This window comes from Schistocerca cancellata, chromosome 10 (genome assembly GCF_023864275.1).
Source record: "Schistocerca cancellata isolate TAMUIC-IGC-003103 chromosome 10, iqSchCanc2.1, whole genome shotgun sequence".
NCBI classification, from domain to species: domain Eukaryota; kingdom Metazoa; phylum Arthropoda; class Insecta; order Orthoptera; family Acrididae; genus Schistocerca; species Schistocerca cancellata.
The window spans coordinates 201,723,292-201,738,000 of NC_064635.1; the positions used below are offsets into that span (position 1 = coordinate 201,723,292).

The 14,709-nt window shown below is 37.4% G+C and overlaps 1 protein-coding gene across 2 annotated transcripts in view; it reads right to left on the bottom strand.

Moving 5' to 3' along the window:
- The window catches only part of LOC126106913 (apoptosis-stimulating of p53 protein 1), a 315,526-nt gene that overhangs the window by 70,577 nt on the left and 230,240 nt on the right, over positions 1 to 14,709 (bottom strand). For both annotated transcript variants that reach the window (XM_049913332.1, XM_049913331.1), the window contains exons 7-8: positions 13,330 to 13,605; positions 6,425 to 6,573 (exon numbers count right to left, since the gene is read on the bottom strand). In XM_049913332.1, coding sequence (XP_049769289.1) covers positions 6,425 to 6,573; positions 13,330 to 13,605 — 425 coding nt within the window. The remainder of the gene's footprint in view (positions 1 to 6,424; positions 6,574 to 13,329; positions 13,606 to 14,709) is intronic.

Sequence of the window (14,709 nt, forward strand, 5' to 3'; positions counted from 1 at the left end):
ACTTACATACATTTATTGTGCAAATATGGTTACATATATTTAAATGGGAAATATTTAAGTGTAATGTTATGTAATGTAACAGGACATACAAAATATGTGACTGAAGCATGAATCAATACTAGTACTACCACAATTTTCTTTTCAGTTTAGTTTTTTCATAATCAGAATATCGGTAATATCCTTTCTTCCAGGAGTACTGGTCCTTAGAGACTCACAGAAGAGCTTCTGCACTGTTTGGCAGGCAGTAGATGAGTCACTGGTGGAAGTAAAGCTGTGAGGATGGGTCCTGAGTAATGCTAAGGTAGCTCAGTTGGTGGAGGACACACCCGCAAATGGCAAATATCTCAAGTTTGAATCTCAGTCTAGCAGTTTCAATATGCCATAAAGTTTAGTATCAGTGCACACTCTGCTGTAGAGTGAAAAATTTATTCTGGAACATGATAGTCAAGCACAAGCATATGCAATAATAAACAACACGCAGTGACAAGATGTAGCTTCTCAGCCACTGCAGCATGGATTCGTCATCTGCAGTTTCAACAAAATAGATCTTAAAATTGTTCTTAAAACAAAAGGGAAAAAATTATAGGGTGTGCATGAAGAAACACAAAATTTAAAAAAAATAAGAACCACTCTAATGTTACACATTAGTGAGATGCCTCCTGAGGTGACGCTTCTTCCCCAATAAGCTTACTTTAGATATAAAACACGGGTTACATTTTACGCCACTAACTAATGTCGCATTCCTACACCATATTAATAATAATTTGCAATTGTTTTGACAAAGAGGAGGACAATATAATATCTGCTTCTAACTACTAATGTTACCCTCAACTTTTTCAGCACCCTTTAAGGTACTTCATCATTCATAGCATAATGTTGACTACTAATTAGTTATCGTAGAAGTGACTTTTTTTTATGAAGAGGAAATTCTAGTTTAAGAATCAGATTGTTTCACTACAGTCTGGGGTTTTATGGAATATTAAATGGTGAAAGTATTTATGAAACTGAAAATGCACTGGTAGATGAAAGAAAAAAGGTCCAGATGAGTGTGTGTAGGACTCATCTACATCTACATCATACTCCACAAGCCACCTAATGGTGTGCGGTTGAGGGTACTTTCGGTAGCACTATCTGATCCCTGCAACCCTGTTCCACTCGCAAATAGTGCATGAGAAGAACGATTCTTGGTAAGTATCTGTATTGGCTCTAATTTCTCAAATTTTCTCTTCATTGTCAATACGCGAGATGTATGTGGGAGGAAGTAATTATGTTGTCCGACTTGTCCAGACAAGTGCTGTCCTGAAATTTCAACAGTAAATCTCTCCATGATGCACAACACCCCTCTTGTAATGTCTGCCAGTGGAGTTTGTTTAGCATCTACATAATGCTCTCTCACCTGCTAAACAATCCGCGATGAAACACGTCACTCTTTATTGGATCTTCTCTATCTCTATCAGTTCTGCCTGATAGGGATCCTAAACAGATGAAGAATACTCAAGAGTCAGGTGAACAAGTGCCTTATAAGCCACTTTTTTTGTGGATAGTTACATTTCTTTAAGATTCTTCCGGTGACAGTGTGGTGTCTGCTTTCCCACTATCTGTTTTATATGGTCATTCCACTTAAGGTCACTCTGTCTCCAGCTGTTTGTCATCAACAATGTAGCTGTACAGTAGTGGATTTATTTTCCTATGTACACACGATATGTTACATTTACTTATGTTCAGGGTCAACTGCCAGAGTGCACCATCATCAATTCTCTTCAGGTAGTTCTGCAAATTCTTACTATCTTCGGCATTGCTACTCTGGTATAAACAACTGCATCATCTGCAAATAGCCTTAAAGAGCATCTGACACTTTCTACTAGATCATTTATATATATTGTAAACAGCAACAGTCCTATCACACTTCCCTGTGGTACTCCAGATATTACCTTTACATCTGTTGATTTAGTTCCATTAAGAGCAAAGTGTTGAGTTATATCTGCAAGAAAGTCTTGAATTCAATCACAGGTCTGCTCCAATACTCCATAAGCTCATATATTTTTCATTAAACGACAATGCGGGACGGTGTCAAATGCCTTACTGAAGTCAAAGAACATGGCATCAACCAGAGCACCGTTGTCCACTGTGCTGTGGATCTCATGGAGTAACAGAGCAATTGAGTTTTGCAGGATCTCTGTTTGCAGAATCTATGTTGATTTTTATAGAGGAGATGTTCATTTTCCAAAAACGTCATAATTCTTCAGCATAAAATATGTTCCATAATTCTACAACAGACTGACATCAACGATATATGTCTGTAATTGTGTGTATCTGTCTGATGGCTTTTCTTAAAAATGGGAATGACCTGCCCTTTTTTCTGGTCATTAGGTACCTTTTGTTGCTCAAGTGATCTACGATAAATTACTGCTAGAAGGTGATGGTGAAACTGAGACAGTTGGGAATTCAATACTGCTGTGGAACGATGAGCCGTGGACTCTGCAATTGTACGGACACAGTTTACAGCAAGCTGTGGACAATATCGTTTGTGGGTGTTTTGCCACAGCAGATAAACAAGACAGCACGAGCCAAACCTGAACACGCTGTGCTGTACCGTGTTCGCCCACAATAAGGAAGTCATGATATTGGAGAAGAAAGCAGTGGAATACGGTACTTGTATTAACCTTCAGTGACTTCTGTGGTGTTGGTTTACTTAACTGTATACAGATTGAGCAACGACTGACACTTTTTAATGGAATTTACGATTGTGTGGAAGTGTGGCCAATGCCGGATGGGCACTGTCAAAGTTGATAAATTTCTTATTTGTGAACACAATTTTCTGTTATCAGGATTACTCAATGGACAGATTTGAAATTGTCAGTTCTGCACTGTAGTTCAGTGGGTTATAAATACTGGAATTTGGAAAATATGCTAACGATGAGTTTTGGATATGTTCTTATATCTGAGTGTTAAATGAAAGTGAATTTTGAAGTTTGTAAGGAACCTTTCTACCATTATGATTCTGTAAGATTTTATTTGGAAGTGATGTTGTTTGCTACCATTATTGGTTGAGAATTTATTACCCGATTAATCAAAGGAACTGTTATTTAACCAGCCTTTCTATGAAGTGTTTTAAGACTTGTTTTTCAGTGAACTATTATTAATAACTTACGTAAATCAGTAAAGTTATGTAAGCAGTTATTGAAGGCACCTTAGCCAACCAACCGTGGCCAGTTCGGAACAGGCAGTGATGTGACATTAGGGGACTAGAGACTATTTGTTAAGTTTTGGCAATGCTAATCCTGTTGTTTGTTCTTGTTGAAGTGTCTAGTCGCCCCTAAATTAAATAATAATTCCGCACAGTGACTGTAGCTGCTTTTCGATTCCACGATCGGTTATCTCAATATCTGCAATTTTGACGTTCGCACGACGATTGAAAGGAGGGACAGTGTTACGATCTTCTGCAGTGAAACAACTTCGGAAGACCAAATGCAGTATTTCGGCCTTCTCTCTTATCTTCCATTTCGGTGCTGGTGTGGTCACTGAGAGAATGCATGGATGATTTTGACCCTCTAACAGATTTTATATATGACTAAAAAGGGTTTTTACTCAGGTCGGTTGACAATATCTTACTTTCGAAATCATTTAATGCTTCTCTCATTGCTCTCCTTACACTCATTTTCGCTTTGTTCAGCTTTTGTTTGTCAGCTAGGTTTACTTGTCTTGAATCTGGGATGAAGTGCTCTTTGTTTATGTAGCACTTTTCTAACACGGCTGTTAAACCATGGTGGATCTTTCCCATCCCTTAAAACCTTACTCTGAGAATATTTGTGTAGTGCATATTGAACGATGCCTTTGAATTTTTTCCATCACTGAATATTTGATACTGACTGCTGAGATATTCTGAAATTTGTATCCTGCCACCCTTGCTGAGCAAATATATCTGCCTACCTTTCTTAACATTCCTTATAGGACTTATCATAGATGCTGTCACAGCTTTATCATCACTAATTCCTTTCTCTATGTGAACTGATTCGGTAACGTCAGGTCTGTTTGTTGCTCTCTTGAGTTGCTTCTCTAACTAACTGCTCAAAGTAATTTTTGGACAAGACATCCAGAACAATGCCACATGATTCCCTGTCTCTGGCACCATGTTTGATGGTAGAACAGTCTCAATCTATACCTAGCAAGTTGAAGTCACCTCCTATTACAACAGCATGATCATGAAAATTACTAATGATATTCTGCAAGTTCTGTCTGAAGCTCACTCTACAACTACAGATCCTGACCCAGGTGGTCTATAAAAGCATTCGATCACCATTTTTGACTGTTCTTTGATAGTCAATTTCACCCAGATCAATTCACATTCAGAATCTGTGATAATCTCGCTAGATTTTATCAAATTTTTTACTGCTATAAACATGCCTCCACTATTGACGACTAACCTATCCTTACATTGAACATTCCAATCTGAACTTAGGATTTTGTTGTAATTGAAGTCTGGTTTCAGAAGGTTTTCTGTTTCCAATACAATCTGTGCATTATAACCTTCAGTAAGTGATACTAATTCTAGGACCTTTCCTTCGATGCTCCTCCAGTTTACTAAAATCATATTAATCTTTCCTATCTCTGATCTGTCAGGACAAAGAGTCTCTGAGGTCACTGTGGCTGATTTAAGAAGCAAATCATCTTTGCTCCCAAGTGAGGGGTCCTCTAACCTAAAAAAAGTCCCACATGCACGCCACACGTACTCCGCTACCCTAGTAGCCGCGTCCTGCGTGTAGTGCACGCCTGACCTATTAAGGGGAACCCTACAATTCTGCACCCGATAGCGGAGGTCGAGAAATTCACATCCAGTGCCATCACAGAACTGTCTGAGCCTCTGGTTTAGACCTTCCACTCTGCTCCAAACCAGAGGACCATGATCAACTGTGAGTACGATGCTACAAATAGACAGCTTAGCCTGCACACCATGTGCATTGCTAGTTGCCTTCACCAAATCAGCCAGCCATTGAAAGGAGCAGAGGATGACCTCAGAACCCAAGCGGCAGATGTCGTTCGTGCCAACACGTGCCACTACGTGCAGACAATTGCACCCAGTAGGCTCGATAGCCGCTGGTAGGGCCGCCTCCACATCACGGGTGAGACCTCTCGGCAAACATACCAAATGCAGATGGGGATTCTTTCCCACCTCGCCTGCTATTTCCCTAAAGGGCTCCATCACCCACATAACATTGGAGCTTCCAATGACTAGCATACCCACCCTCTGTAGTTGTTCAGACTGGGCAGAAAAACTGACTGCTAGCCCAACAGGAGAGGCATCCCGTGCTGGCTGAGAGTTGTCATCAACACTGGGTAGCAACTAGTACCTGTTGCTAAGGCATAGGGAGCCAGCCACACGTCCTGCTCCCTCTTTCACCTTCCGCCCAGTGACACACAAACCCACCACTGTCTGCCACCCACTCTGGAGTGAGGACGGACCAGTCAGATATTGCGTATCAGAAGCTGCAGCATCATCCAGGTCACCAGGGGATTCCAATGGCACCAAATGTGTCACTGGCACCCTGACGTCACTGCAACTTTGAGCATTAGCTAGAATGCTTGTCGACAATAGCCAAAGCAACTTCCAGCTGTTTATGGACAGCAGCCAACTCTCCTTGTATCTGCTCATACAGAAGGGTTCCATATAACCTAAATTATGTTTATAGATAGCTCATCCATCCCAGAAATAGAGGATTCTGACAATTTTTGTCTGTTATATATACTGATACTTGCAATATATCAGAATGTGAAATAAAAGGTTGTATGTTGATTGCATTTAGGTAGAAGCTTAAATTTTTTACACTTCCAAGGAACCATAGGTTTTAGTATGTGACAAATTTCAACTTTATACATCTACCCAATCCTGAGAAAAATGGTTATTAACAATCAGACAGACAAACAGACACACACAAGAAAGTAATCCAAATAAAGGTTCTGTTTTCACCGACTGAGGTATGAAACCCTAAAAATGAAGGAAACAATAAGAATATGGCAGGAAAGCTTACAACAGTGCTCTAGTTTGGCACCTGAACTCAAACTCTTGCGTGTTGCAGGTGATGCTCTTACAACTGAAGCTAGTTATAGAGTGTTACCTTAGAGAAGTCCCAAACTGACTCTTCTACTGCCAATTCGGATTGTATCACATACAGTAATGCTGGTTATTTTACTCTACAGTATTTGTTGAAACATGGCAGATGCAGTAAGAGTACTCCAAATCTTTAGTCAGAAATGACTTGAAATAATGTTGTTGTTTACTGGCTAGCATACAAAAATTTGTATGATGCTGTAAGCCTATTGAATTATTGCCCTGATGAAGAAAGACAGTGAGATTAACACTGTAAGTAAGCTGCAATAGAAAAAATAGGTTCTCTAAAATGAAACAAAAATATTTGTATTATCTGACCTGGTATATGATTGCTTGTTATTGGAACTCTCATGCTGTTGCTGTTGTTGTTGTTGCTGCTGCTGCTGCTGCTGCTGCTGCTGCCCAACACCAATTGCCAGACCTTTGTTTATTCCTGACAATGGAGTACTATGTGCAACTGACATCATCTGTGAAAAAAATGCATCTCAATCACTCACGTGTTTAGTAAAAAAATATCTAAAGGTATAAGGAGGTGGTAATTAAGGACCCTGTTGTTTTTACAGTCAGTAACTTACATGTTCCACTGATCATTTGAATGAATCTTGAGTCAGTTTGCAGGGTGTATGTACATAATTGGTGTCAACATTAGTGGACTGATGCAAGTATACTTAAAACAAGGTTTTTTCTTAAGGGGAAAAAAGGGGGCAGAAATGCAAATAATGGAAGTTGGAGGAAATTGTGTCAATTTAGAATCACAATATGTTGTGGAGCATAAAGTAAGTAGGCTTAATCTATTAGTAGTGCAGTTGAAATCTGTACTGAAGATTCAGAGACTGTTCAGACATCACTGACAGTCTCCAAGAACATGTCAGTGGACAGGCAAGGTCAAACAAAAAAGTTTAGAACAATTTTCCTCGGAAGTACAAAGCAGTGGGAGACCTTTACTTGCAGATGAAAATATTAAAAAGCTACAAGACATGTGAAAGGAACTCCAAGGAATTTGCCAGTCACTCACAAATTCTGCATGCCACAAACACCTACTGACAAAGTTCTGCTTCTGCATCTACATCTGTACTCTGCAGACCACTGCAAAGTGCATGGCAGTGGGTACATCCCATTATGCAGTTATTAGGGCTTTTTCCCCATTCCATTTTTGTACGGAGTTTGGGAAGAATGAATGTTTAGAGACCTGTGTGCACATCATAATTAATCTAATCTTGTCCTGAAGATCCCTATGGAAGTAATATGTAGGGGGTTGCTTTATATTCCTAGAGTTGTCATTTAAAGAGGGTTCTTCGAACTTTGTAAGTTGGCTTTCTTGGAATAGGCCACACAGTTTACTGAAAACCCGTGCACACAGACTGTTACCTACACTGAGATTTAAAACACCATTCACAACAGAAGTGAAGCATGATGAAAACATTGGCAGATAGAGCAAGAAACCTGTGTAAACCGGAGCTGCTTGATGCGGGATTGAAACATTTCAGCAATTAACTGCTCAAGAATGGTTATTTGTCTGCAGAAATGATAAGAGAGTTAAAATCACATCTCTCAGCTGATAGTGATGCACAAGTGCCTGTGAAAGAGGACGTTTCACTGCATTTCATTAAGGCTGTTACAGCCCACAAAGGAAAAATCTTGGATATGGAAGTAATATGTAGGGGGTTGCTTTATATTCCTAGAGTTGTCATCAGGTAGATCACCTAAAATTGGTCAAGGGTCATTCCATATCAAATCACCCAATAAAAAATAAATTTTACACCCACCTCCTTAGATTTTCATGAAATTTGGCTCAAATGGTTCTAATACCATCCTGACACCTGCAATTTTTTTTTGCTGTATCTCTTACAGTTTTTTTTATAAATTTTTAAAGTTTTTATGTTTTGCGTTTTCTGAACCTTAGGAAATGGTCAGTTTAATTTGTATTCAAAACTTTAAATTTGCTTATCTTAAAAACTCTTTTAGATAACATCATGAATTTTTGCAGCAAGTTTATTTATTATACATATTTGAAGATAAAAATGATGCTATTAAAATATATTAATATTTTCTATGAAAAAAAAAAATATATATATATGTATTTTTTTCTTTTTTTTTAACGGATGTTTTGTTTTATAAGAATTGCAATATCTCGAGTCTCAGACCTGATAGAATGCTCAAATTTGTTTTAATTTACTCTTAAACATATAGGCTACTTGATAAAACAAAAATAATGATGGCTTTTTAACATGTTTATTAATTATAGTAGATTACATTAGAATTATGTACAAAGATAGTTTACTTACGACACTTATGTATAACCCAACTGATTGCTTGAAACATTGAATTTTTTGAATAATTTTGTCTTTTTAATAAACATTAATGCTGATTCAAACTGTTTTTCCACTTCATCCAAGAGCTTTCAGTTCTTTTGATACAGTCTTTTTTGAAGTAATACATTCTCCCAGTGCCGCTTGATTGAGGTGCGTCTACTACACAGACTATGTGCTCCAAAGGCACTATGCAGGAATCTTCTCTTTCAAGCCAATAAAATGATGCAGCAGGTCCTGAAGGATGTAGAAATAGAATTTCTGCATCTTCTTCATAATTGAATATTGTTTTTACCAGTCCAAAGTACCAGTTACCATCATAATTTGCAGCCACATAGCAATTTATGGATGGTTCAACACGAACCCAATCAGAAGAAGAATGGAAAGAAAAGACTAAGGAGGGTTTTACACTATCTGTAGTCCTTCTAATTTCAAGGTTGTTTGTTGGAAGTGGTTTGAAGTTATGAAAACTTCTAGTTCCAGGAATGGTTCGGGTTGCTGAAAAACGTTTTTCTAGTTTTAACCGTAGCAAATCAGCTTCTTTTTTGTCAATAAAGTGAAAATGAATGTTTTCAATATTTTTTTCACAAAACTTATACACATCGATTGCTGTCATTATTTATTCTTTGTCTGAAAGCTGTAGACTGGCTTTCCTTAAAATTCTTTTAATAGTTCCTCCTAGGCCATCACAAATTGACTTCCCATGACTTGTTGCAAAAAAAGAGTGTTGGGCCTTCAAATTAAAGTCTCTCAAGTGTTCAGTCAAATTTTTAAAACTGTTTCTGTTTTTGTACTGCCCAGCACAACCATCTGTAAAGTAGTGAACTGAGTCAATGTCAGTATGATGTAATGACAGCCACTTTGTAATTTCTTTTTGTACAAAGTTAACAAAACCAGTGTCATGTTCTTGGTCATCACTAATAAAACAGTGGTTGGAAACAAAAACATTGTTTTCCTCATTTCTTAGAAAAACTCCAACTGGGTGTAGAGTACAACCACCTCTATTCCAGTGGTAACTTTGGATCTCATTTTGTATAACAAAGTAATAATTTTCACTGAAATCCATCACAATAATTGCTGTTTTGGGTGGTGGGTCTTCTTTCAATCTTTTAAAGGCTGCTGATTGGGATTTTGCTATAAACAAGTGTGGGGTGAGCTTTTCCAATGACCTAACCAATAAAGAAATGTAGTCTTCAACACTGATAGACTGTTTGTTCATTTCTGCCCCGTCTGTGTTAACCCACTGACTGATTACAATTTCTTCTTCTAAATCATAATCTTCACTTAGTTTTTCAGTTAAGCACTCTGTTAGCGCAGTATTTGCAGGACAGCTGTTGCAATGATGTAGCATGCAGTTTTGGTTTTGTGTGTTGCACACAAGCATCTTAATTAGGTCTTTATAAGATTCTTCAATTTTCACAGCATCCAGTAATAGTTTAACATTCTGGTGGATACTGCATACACATACAGTGTGTGTGCCTGCAGCACCAGCAAGGATACACCATTTAGGTCTCAAGAAACAAAATTTTGAAAATCCTACTTCTACCTCGGGATTCTCCCATTTGAAAGAATAAGAGAGTTCTCTCAAGTTACACAAAATGAGTCTTTTTTGCATGTACACATTTTTTGAACACTTACTTTGTCTTTTGTTCCAGGTAGCACTCTGGAACTTTCATCCTTTTCATAAAAATCTGTTACAAGTCTTACTGTATTTTCAGAAAGAGTTTTACCTTTTTTTGGACCAGGAGTTTCCAAAATACCCTTTTCAGATTTTAGCTTTCTAGCTTGTCGCACCATGTACTCACTTACATTAAATTCTTTCATCACTTTATTTCGAGTCCAAGAATCTGGAGCCAAGGTCAGAATCTGGATTTTTCTAGACCTCCCAACAGATGAAATCTTCTCTTTCATAAGAGAAATCATTACATCAAAATCCTTTGCTTTCTCAACCACACTTTTATCTTCTTCGTCATCATCAGAACTTGGTGCATCATATTTTAATGCTTTTGAAACCGCCTTTTTTGCAGTCTTTTCAATACTGCTAACCTTCCGTTTAAAATAAGACCCTTTACTTTGTTCTGACAAGCCATGAAGCTTTATCGGTGCTAAAACTAAATAATCAAGAGCAATGTTTGTTTGTAGGAGGGATTCATTTCTGGATTCCAATGATTCTAATTCAACCATGACTTCATCATCTGTTTCACTTTCATTGACTTCAACTCTTAATTTTTCCTCACAAAAGTTACGGCATGTTGAGCAAAGCTTTTGTCCAGGTTTTATGCTAATATTTTTTGTCAGTAATTGTTTAGAAAGATCCAAGCCTACACTTCAACGATTTTTTGATGGGCTTTTTGTGTTTTTTTAGTGGGTCTACACATGTTGTTTGATACTTTTCAAAAACATTTAAAAAGTAGTAGCTGTGGTGTGAACATATATTCTTAAATTCACACAGATTAATTCCAGATCGTAAGTGGATCAAATCTTTTTCTTCCTCACTCAATTCTGATACCGGTTGTAACTTTTTTGAAGGTGTGTAGGTTGTTTGGAAACAGTCAGATTTTTTAAATAACCCTACACTACAGGTTTGAATATCTGACATACTGATTTCACTTTTGGTCTGATTACTGTTCTGGTTACTTTTATAGGATATTGGAAAAGAATCTCTGTAAACTAAGCAACCCTACTTACTGAGAGATCAAATAAACTTAATAAAATACTATCCAAGCACTATTTAACACTGCAATAATTTTTTTACTTCAAAACACAGGAGAAACAATACAAAATCCAAGTGTACATTGTTACTCCAAGAAGACAAAAACTTATTTTCGGTGTAAGTCACTTGGCATATTTTATTTTTAAAATATAATTATTATTATTTTAAAAATTAGATAACTATTAAACAGGTTAAAAAGCCAACATAATTTTTCTTTTATCTAATAGCCTATACAATTAAGAGTATTTTAAAACAAATTTGAGCTTTCTATCAGGTCTGAGACTCTAGATATTGCAGTTTTGGTAAAACTAAACATCTGTTAGCTAAAAAAATAAAATAAAAAACTTATAAATTTTTTTCATTTGGAAGAATTTAATATATCTTTATGGTAATTTTTTTAACATTTAGATATAATATACAAACTTATTCCAAAATTTCATACTGATATCTTGAGTATTCTTTAATATACAAATTTTTTTAGTTGTGAGGACACGTTTAAGTTACAATTTCCGAATGCTGAAACAAAGCCAAATCTAAAAACTTTAAAAATTTATTAAAAAAACTATAAGAGATAGAGCAAAAAAAATTTACAAGTGCTTTCAGGATGATAAAAGAAGTAATTGTACCAAGTTTCATCAAAATCTGACATGGTTGGTGTCAAGGGCTGGGTGACTTGACATGGAATGACCCTCAAGGATGCTCTGAAACTGCTGGAAAAAGCAGGTATTTATAGGATTCCATGTAGTTGTGGGGGAGGTGTATGTGGGCACTACAAAAAAGTTCAAAAAATGACTGGAAGAGCACTAAGGCAATTACAGAAGGGAGTAGATTGACAGATCAGAAGTTGTGGAACATGCTTTGCAGCCACAAGACCATCATATTCATTTTCAAAGGAGAGGCCATTGAGATTATGAAACACCCCAGGTATTTCACCAGGAAGGAGGAGGGCAGGAAATTCAATGACATTTTCATCCTGGTGCTGAAGATGTCTACCAGTCTTCCACCACGGGGTGGTAGTATCAACAGGTAACAGCAACTGACAACAGCCAATTGCATCCTGGTATTTAAAGCATGTGACATCACACCACTGCAGGGAAGCACACATAAATGGAATTTTGCTGTAGTCAGTACTAAGCCAGGGTGTGAATCAGACCACTCAAAGTCACAATCCCCTTGAAAATGTCCTCCACAGATGGGAACAAAATGTTGGGTTTTAATGTCAAATCCATTTGACCATGGCAGAACAGCCCAGAATGTTTTTTTTAATTACAAAGATTAATACTACCTTGTAATTTACACTCCTCCGCCCCCTACAAAGTGGCCACAGGTTAACAGTCAAAAACACAAGATTAAGCAACACACAATATTTACAGAACAAATGCCTGAAATGATGACTGAGGCTTGGTGACTTGGCTCTCATAATGATTGAAAAAACTTGTTTACATTCATCTAGTTATTTTAACAACCTTAACTTCTGCTGTTGGTCAAATGAAAACCATACAGACATGCACAAATGTCCCCTAGCAGCGACAAAGATACTTCTTTGAGGAGAACAGAGGACAAACAGCTGCAGTGACTGTAGAGAGTATTACCTCTCAATGTTTCAAAATGCTATTTTACTGAACTATGGAGAGTATGCTTAAGTGAAGCAGAATGTGGTTCCAGCAAGATGGGACAACTGCTCACACAGCAAACATTCGGCTGAATTCTTTGAGGATTAAATTTCCTGGACATCCAATTTCTCATAATGTTATCACTGCACGGCCTTGGTCCACATGTTCGCCAAATCTCACAAACTGTGGTTTATTTTGGGGAATTATCTTAAATTGTAAGTATTTGTAAACAGACCACATAACACTATCTGCCAGGAAATCTCTGCAGTACAAAATCAGGTACTGAGATGTAAGTTTGACAGAAACGTAGCATAGCAGACAATAGTTGCAACTTAGATGAAGTTATTTTCAAATGTTATCTACTCCCTTTTTCAAGGCTGTTAAATGGCACATGTACCCCAATATGCTGTATCAATAAATATGTTAAAATATTGGGTAAAGCAAGGCATTTGTTAAAAATTGTCAGGTCTTTTTGCTGCACTCTGTACTACTGACAATTCCAATTTACAATTTACATTATTATTATTATTTGATCCACAGAAAACCTGAAGATGGTACAAATTTACATAATGTAGTGGGTGTACATGCCTGCTGTTGCTGTTGATGCTGCTGCTGCTGTTGTTGTTGTTGTTGTTGTTGTTGTTGTTGTTGTTGCCCCATATTGGTGTTTGCAGGGCTAACACCAGTGCTGCTGCCAAAATTGCTGTTCAGGTTGCTGTTGATGGCATTCCTAGCAGTCTCCACTTCATTGCCACCCACTGCCGTCTTTGACAAGAAACTGACTGTGAACTTTGTATTGTATGGCAGTGTTTGGTACTTTGGGTCTGCCTTGCTGCCCCCAAACTCTGAAGGTGATATGTCATCCTGCAAGCATCAACAAAGACACATCCTGGAAACTCACTGCTGTTGTCAGGGCTGCCAAAAGTTTACTCTGCACCCATCTAACCACTGACAATGACTTCATTTTCTTTAGGCTGTTGTATAACTCAGCCTGGGGTCACTCAAATGGAGTATAATTACAATTTCTGATTTTATACCAAGAGACCATCAGATTATTTTAACATGTCAACTGAACAAGTGTGAAGAAGCACTGATTGCATCTGATCAGTTGATGACCTCCTACAAAAAATTTCCAAATGATCTGATGATTACTTAATAACAAGATGAATCTGGTAATTGTACCATTTGAGTGTCCCAAGTCTAAAAGACATATTTTCATAAAAATCATTTTCTATATGTATTTATATTCCACATTTTCTCCAAGACACCTGAATAAATTTTAACCAAATTTTGTACACATATCACTTAAAGCCTGTAAAGAAGCACTGTGGGGGTAAGAAGCACTTAACTCTCATTGGGGTGGCGGTGAAAAATGAGTGGCACAAAAGCTTAACTCAGCAACCTCAGGAACAATTTCAACCATGTACAAATGTATCAAATCCATAGTTTTCCAGGTTGCTAGTATCACTGGTGACTGCCCTGAAGACATTTCACAACTAAGTGCAAATAAGGAGCAAGGGCTGGGTCTGGAGTATTCTGATATGTGGTTCTGAGTAGACGAGATGTATTGATGATGGAACTACTTAGATCTGTAGATGATCCAGAGGGATCAAAACATGTAACGTAATTAAAAGTGTGCAGTTGCGAGTCAACTTTAAATGGGAATTATCTTGCACATATAAATGATTCATTACTTGTATAATTTGTTTAAAAATATTGTGGTGATAACAGACCCAACTATCCCTCGAAGTGGTGGAGGTGAGAAGCCATGACATGTAAACTCATTAACGATCCAAATTAGTACTGAATACATAGTTTTCCAAATTGCTAGGCTCATAAGTGACAGTTCCGATGACATTTGACCCCTAGGTGTTAGGAGGATGGGAGAAATGGGGGGTTTCAATAGTGCTGATCTATCAGCATCTCCCTGCAATATCTGAAGGAATTTCAACCAAATTTGCTACATAC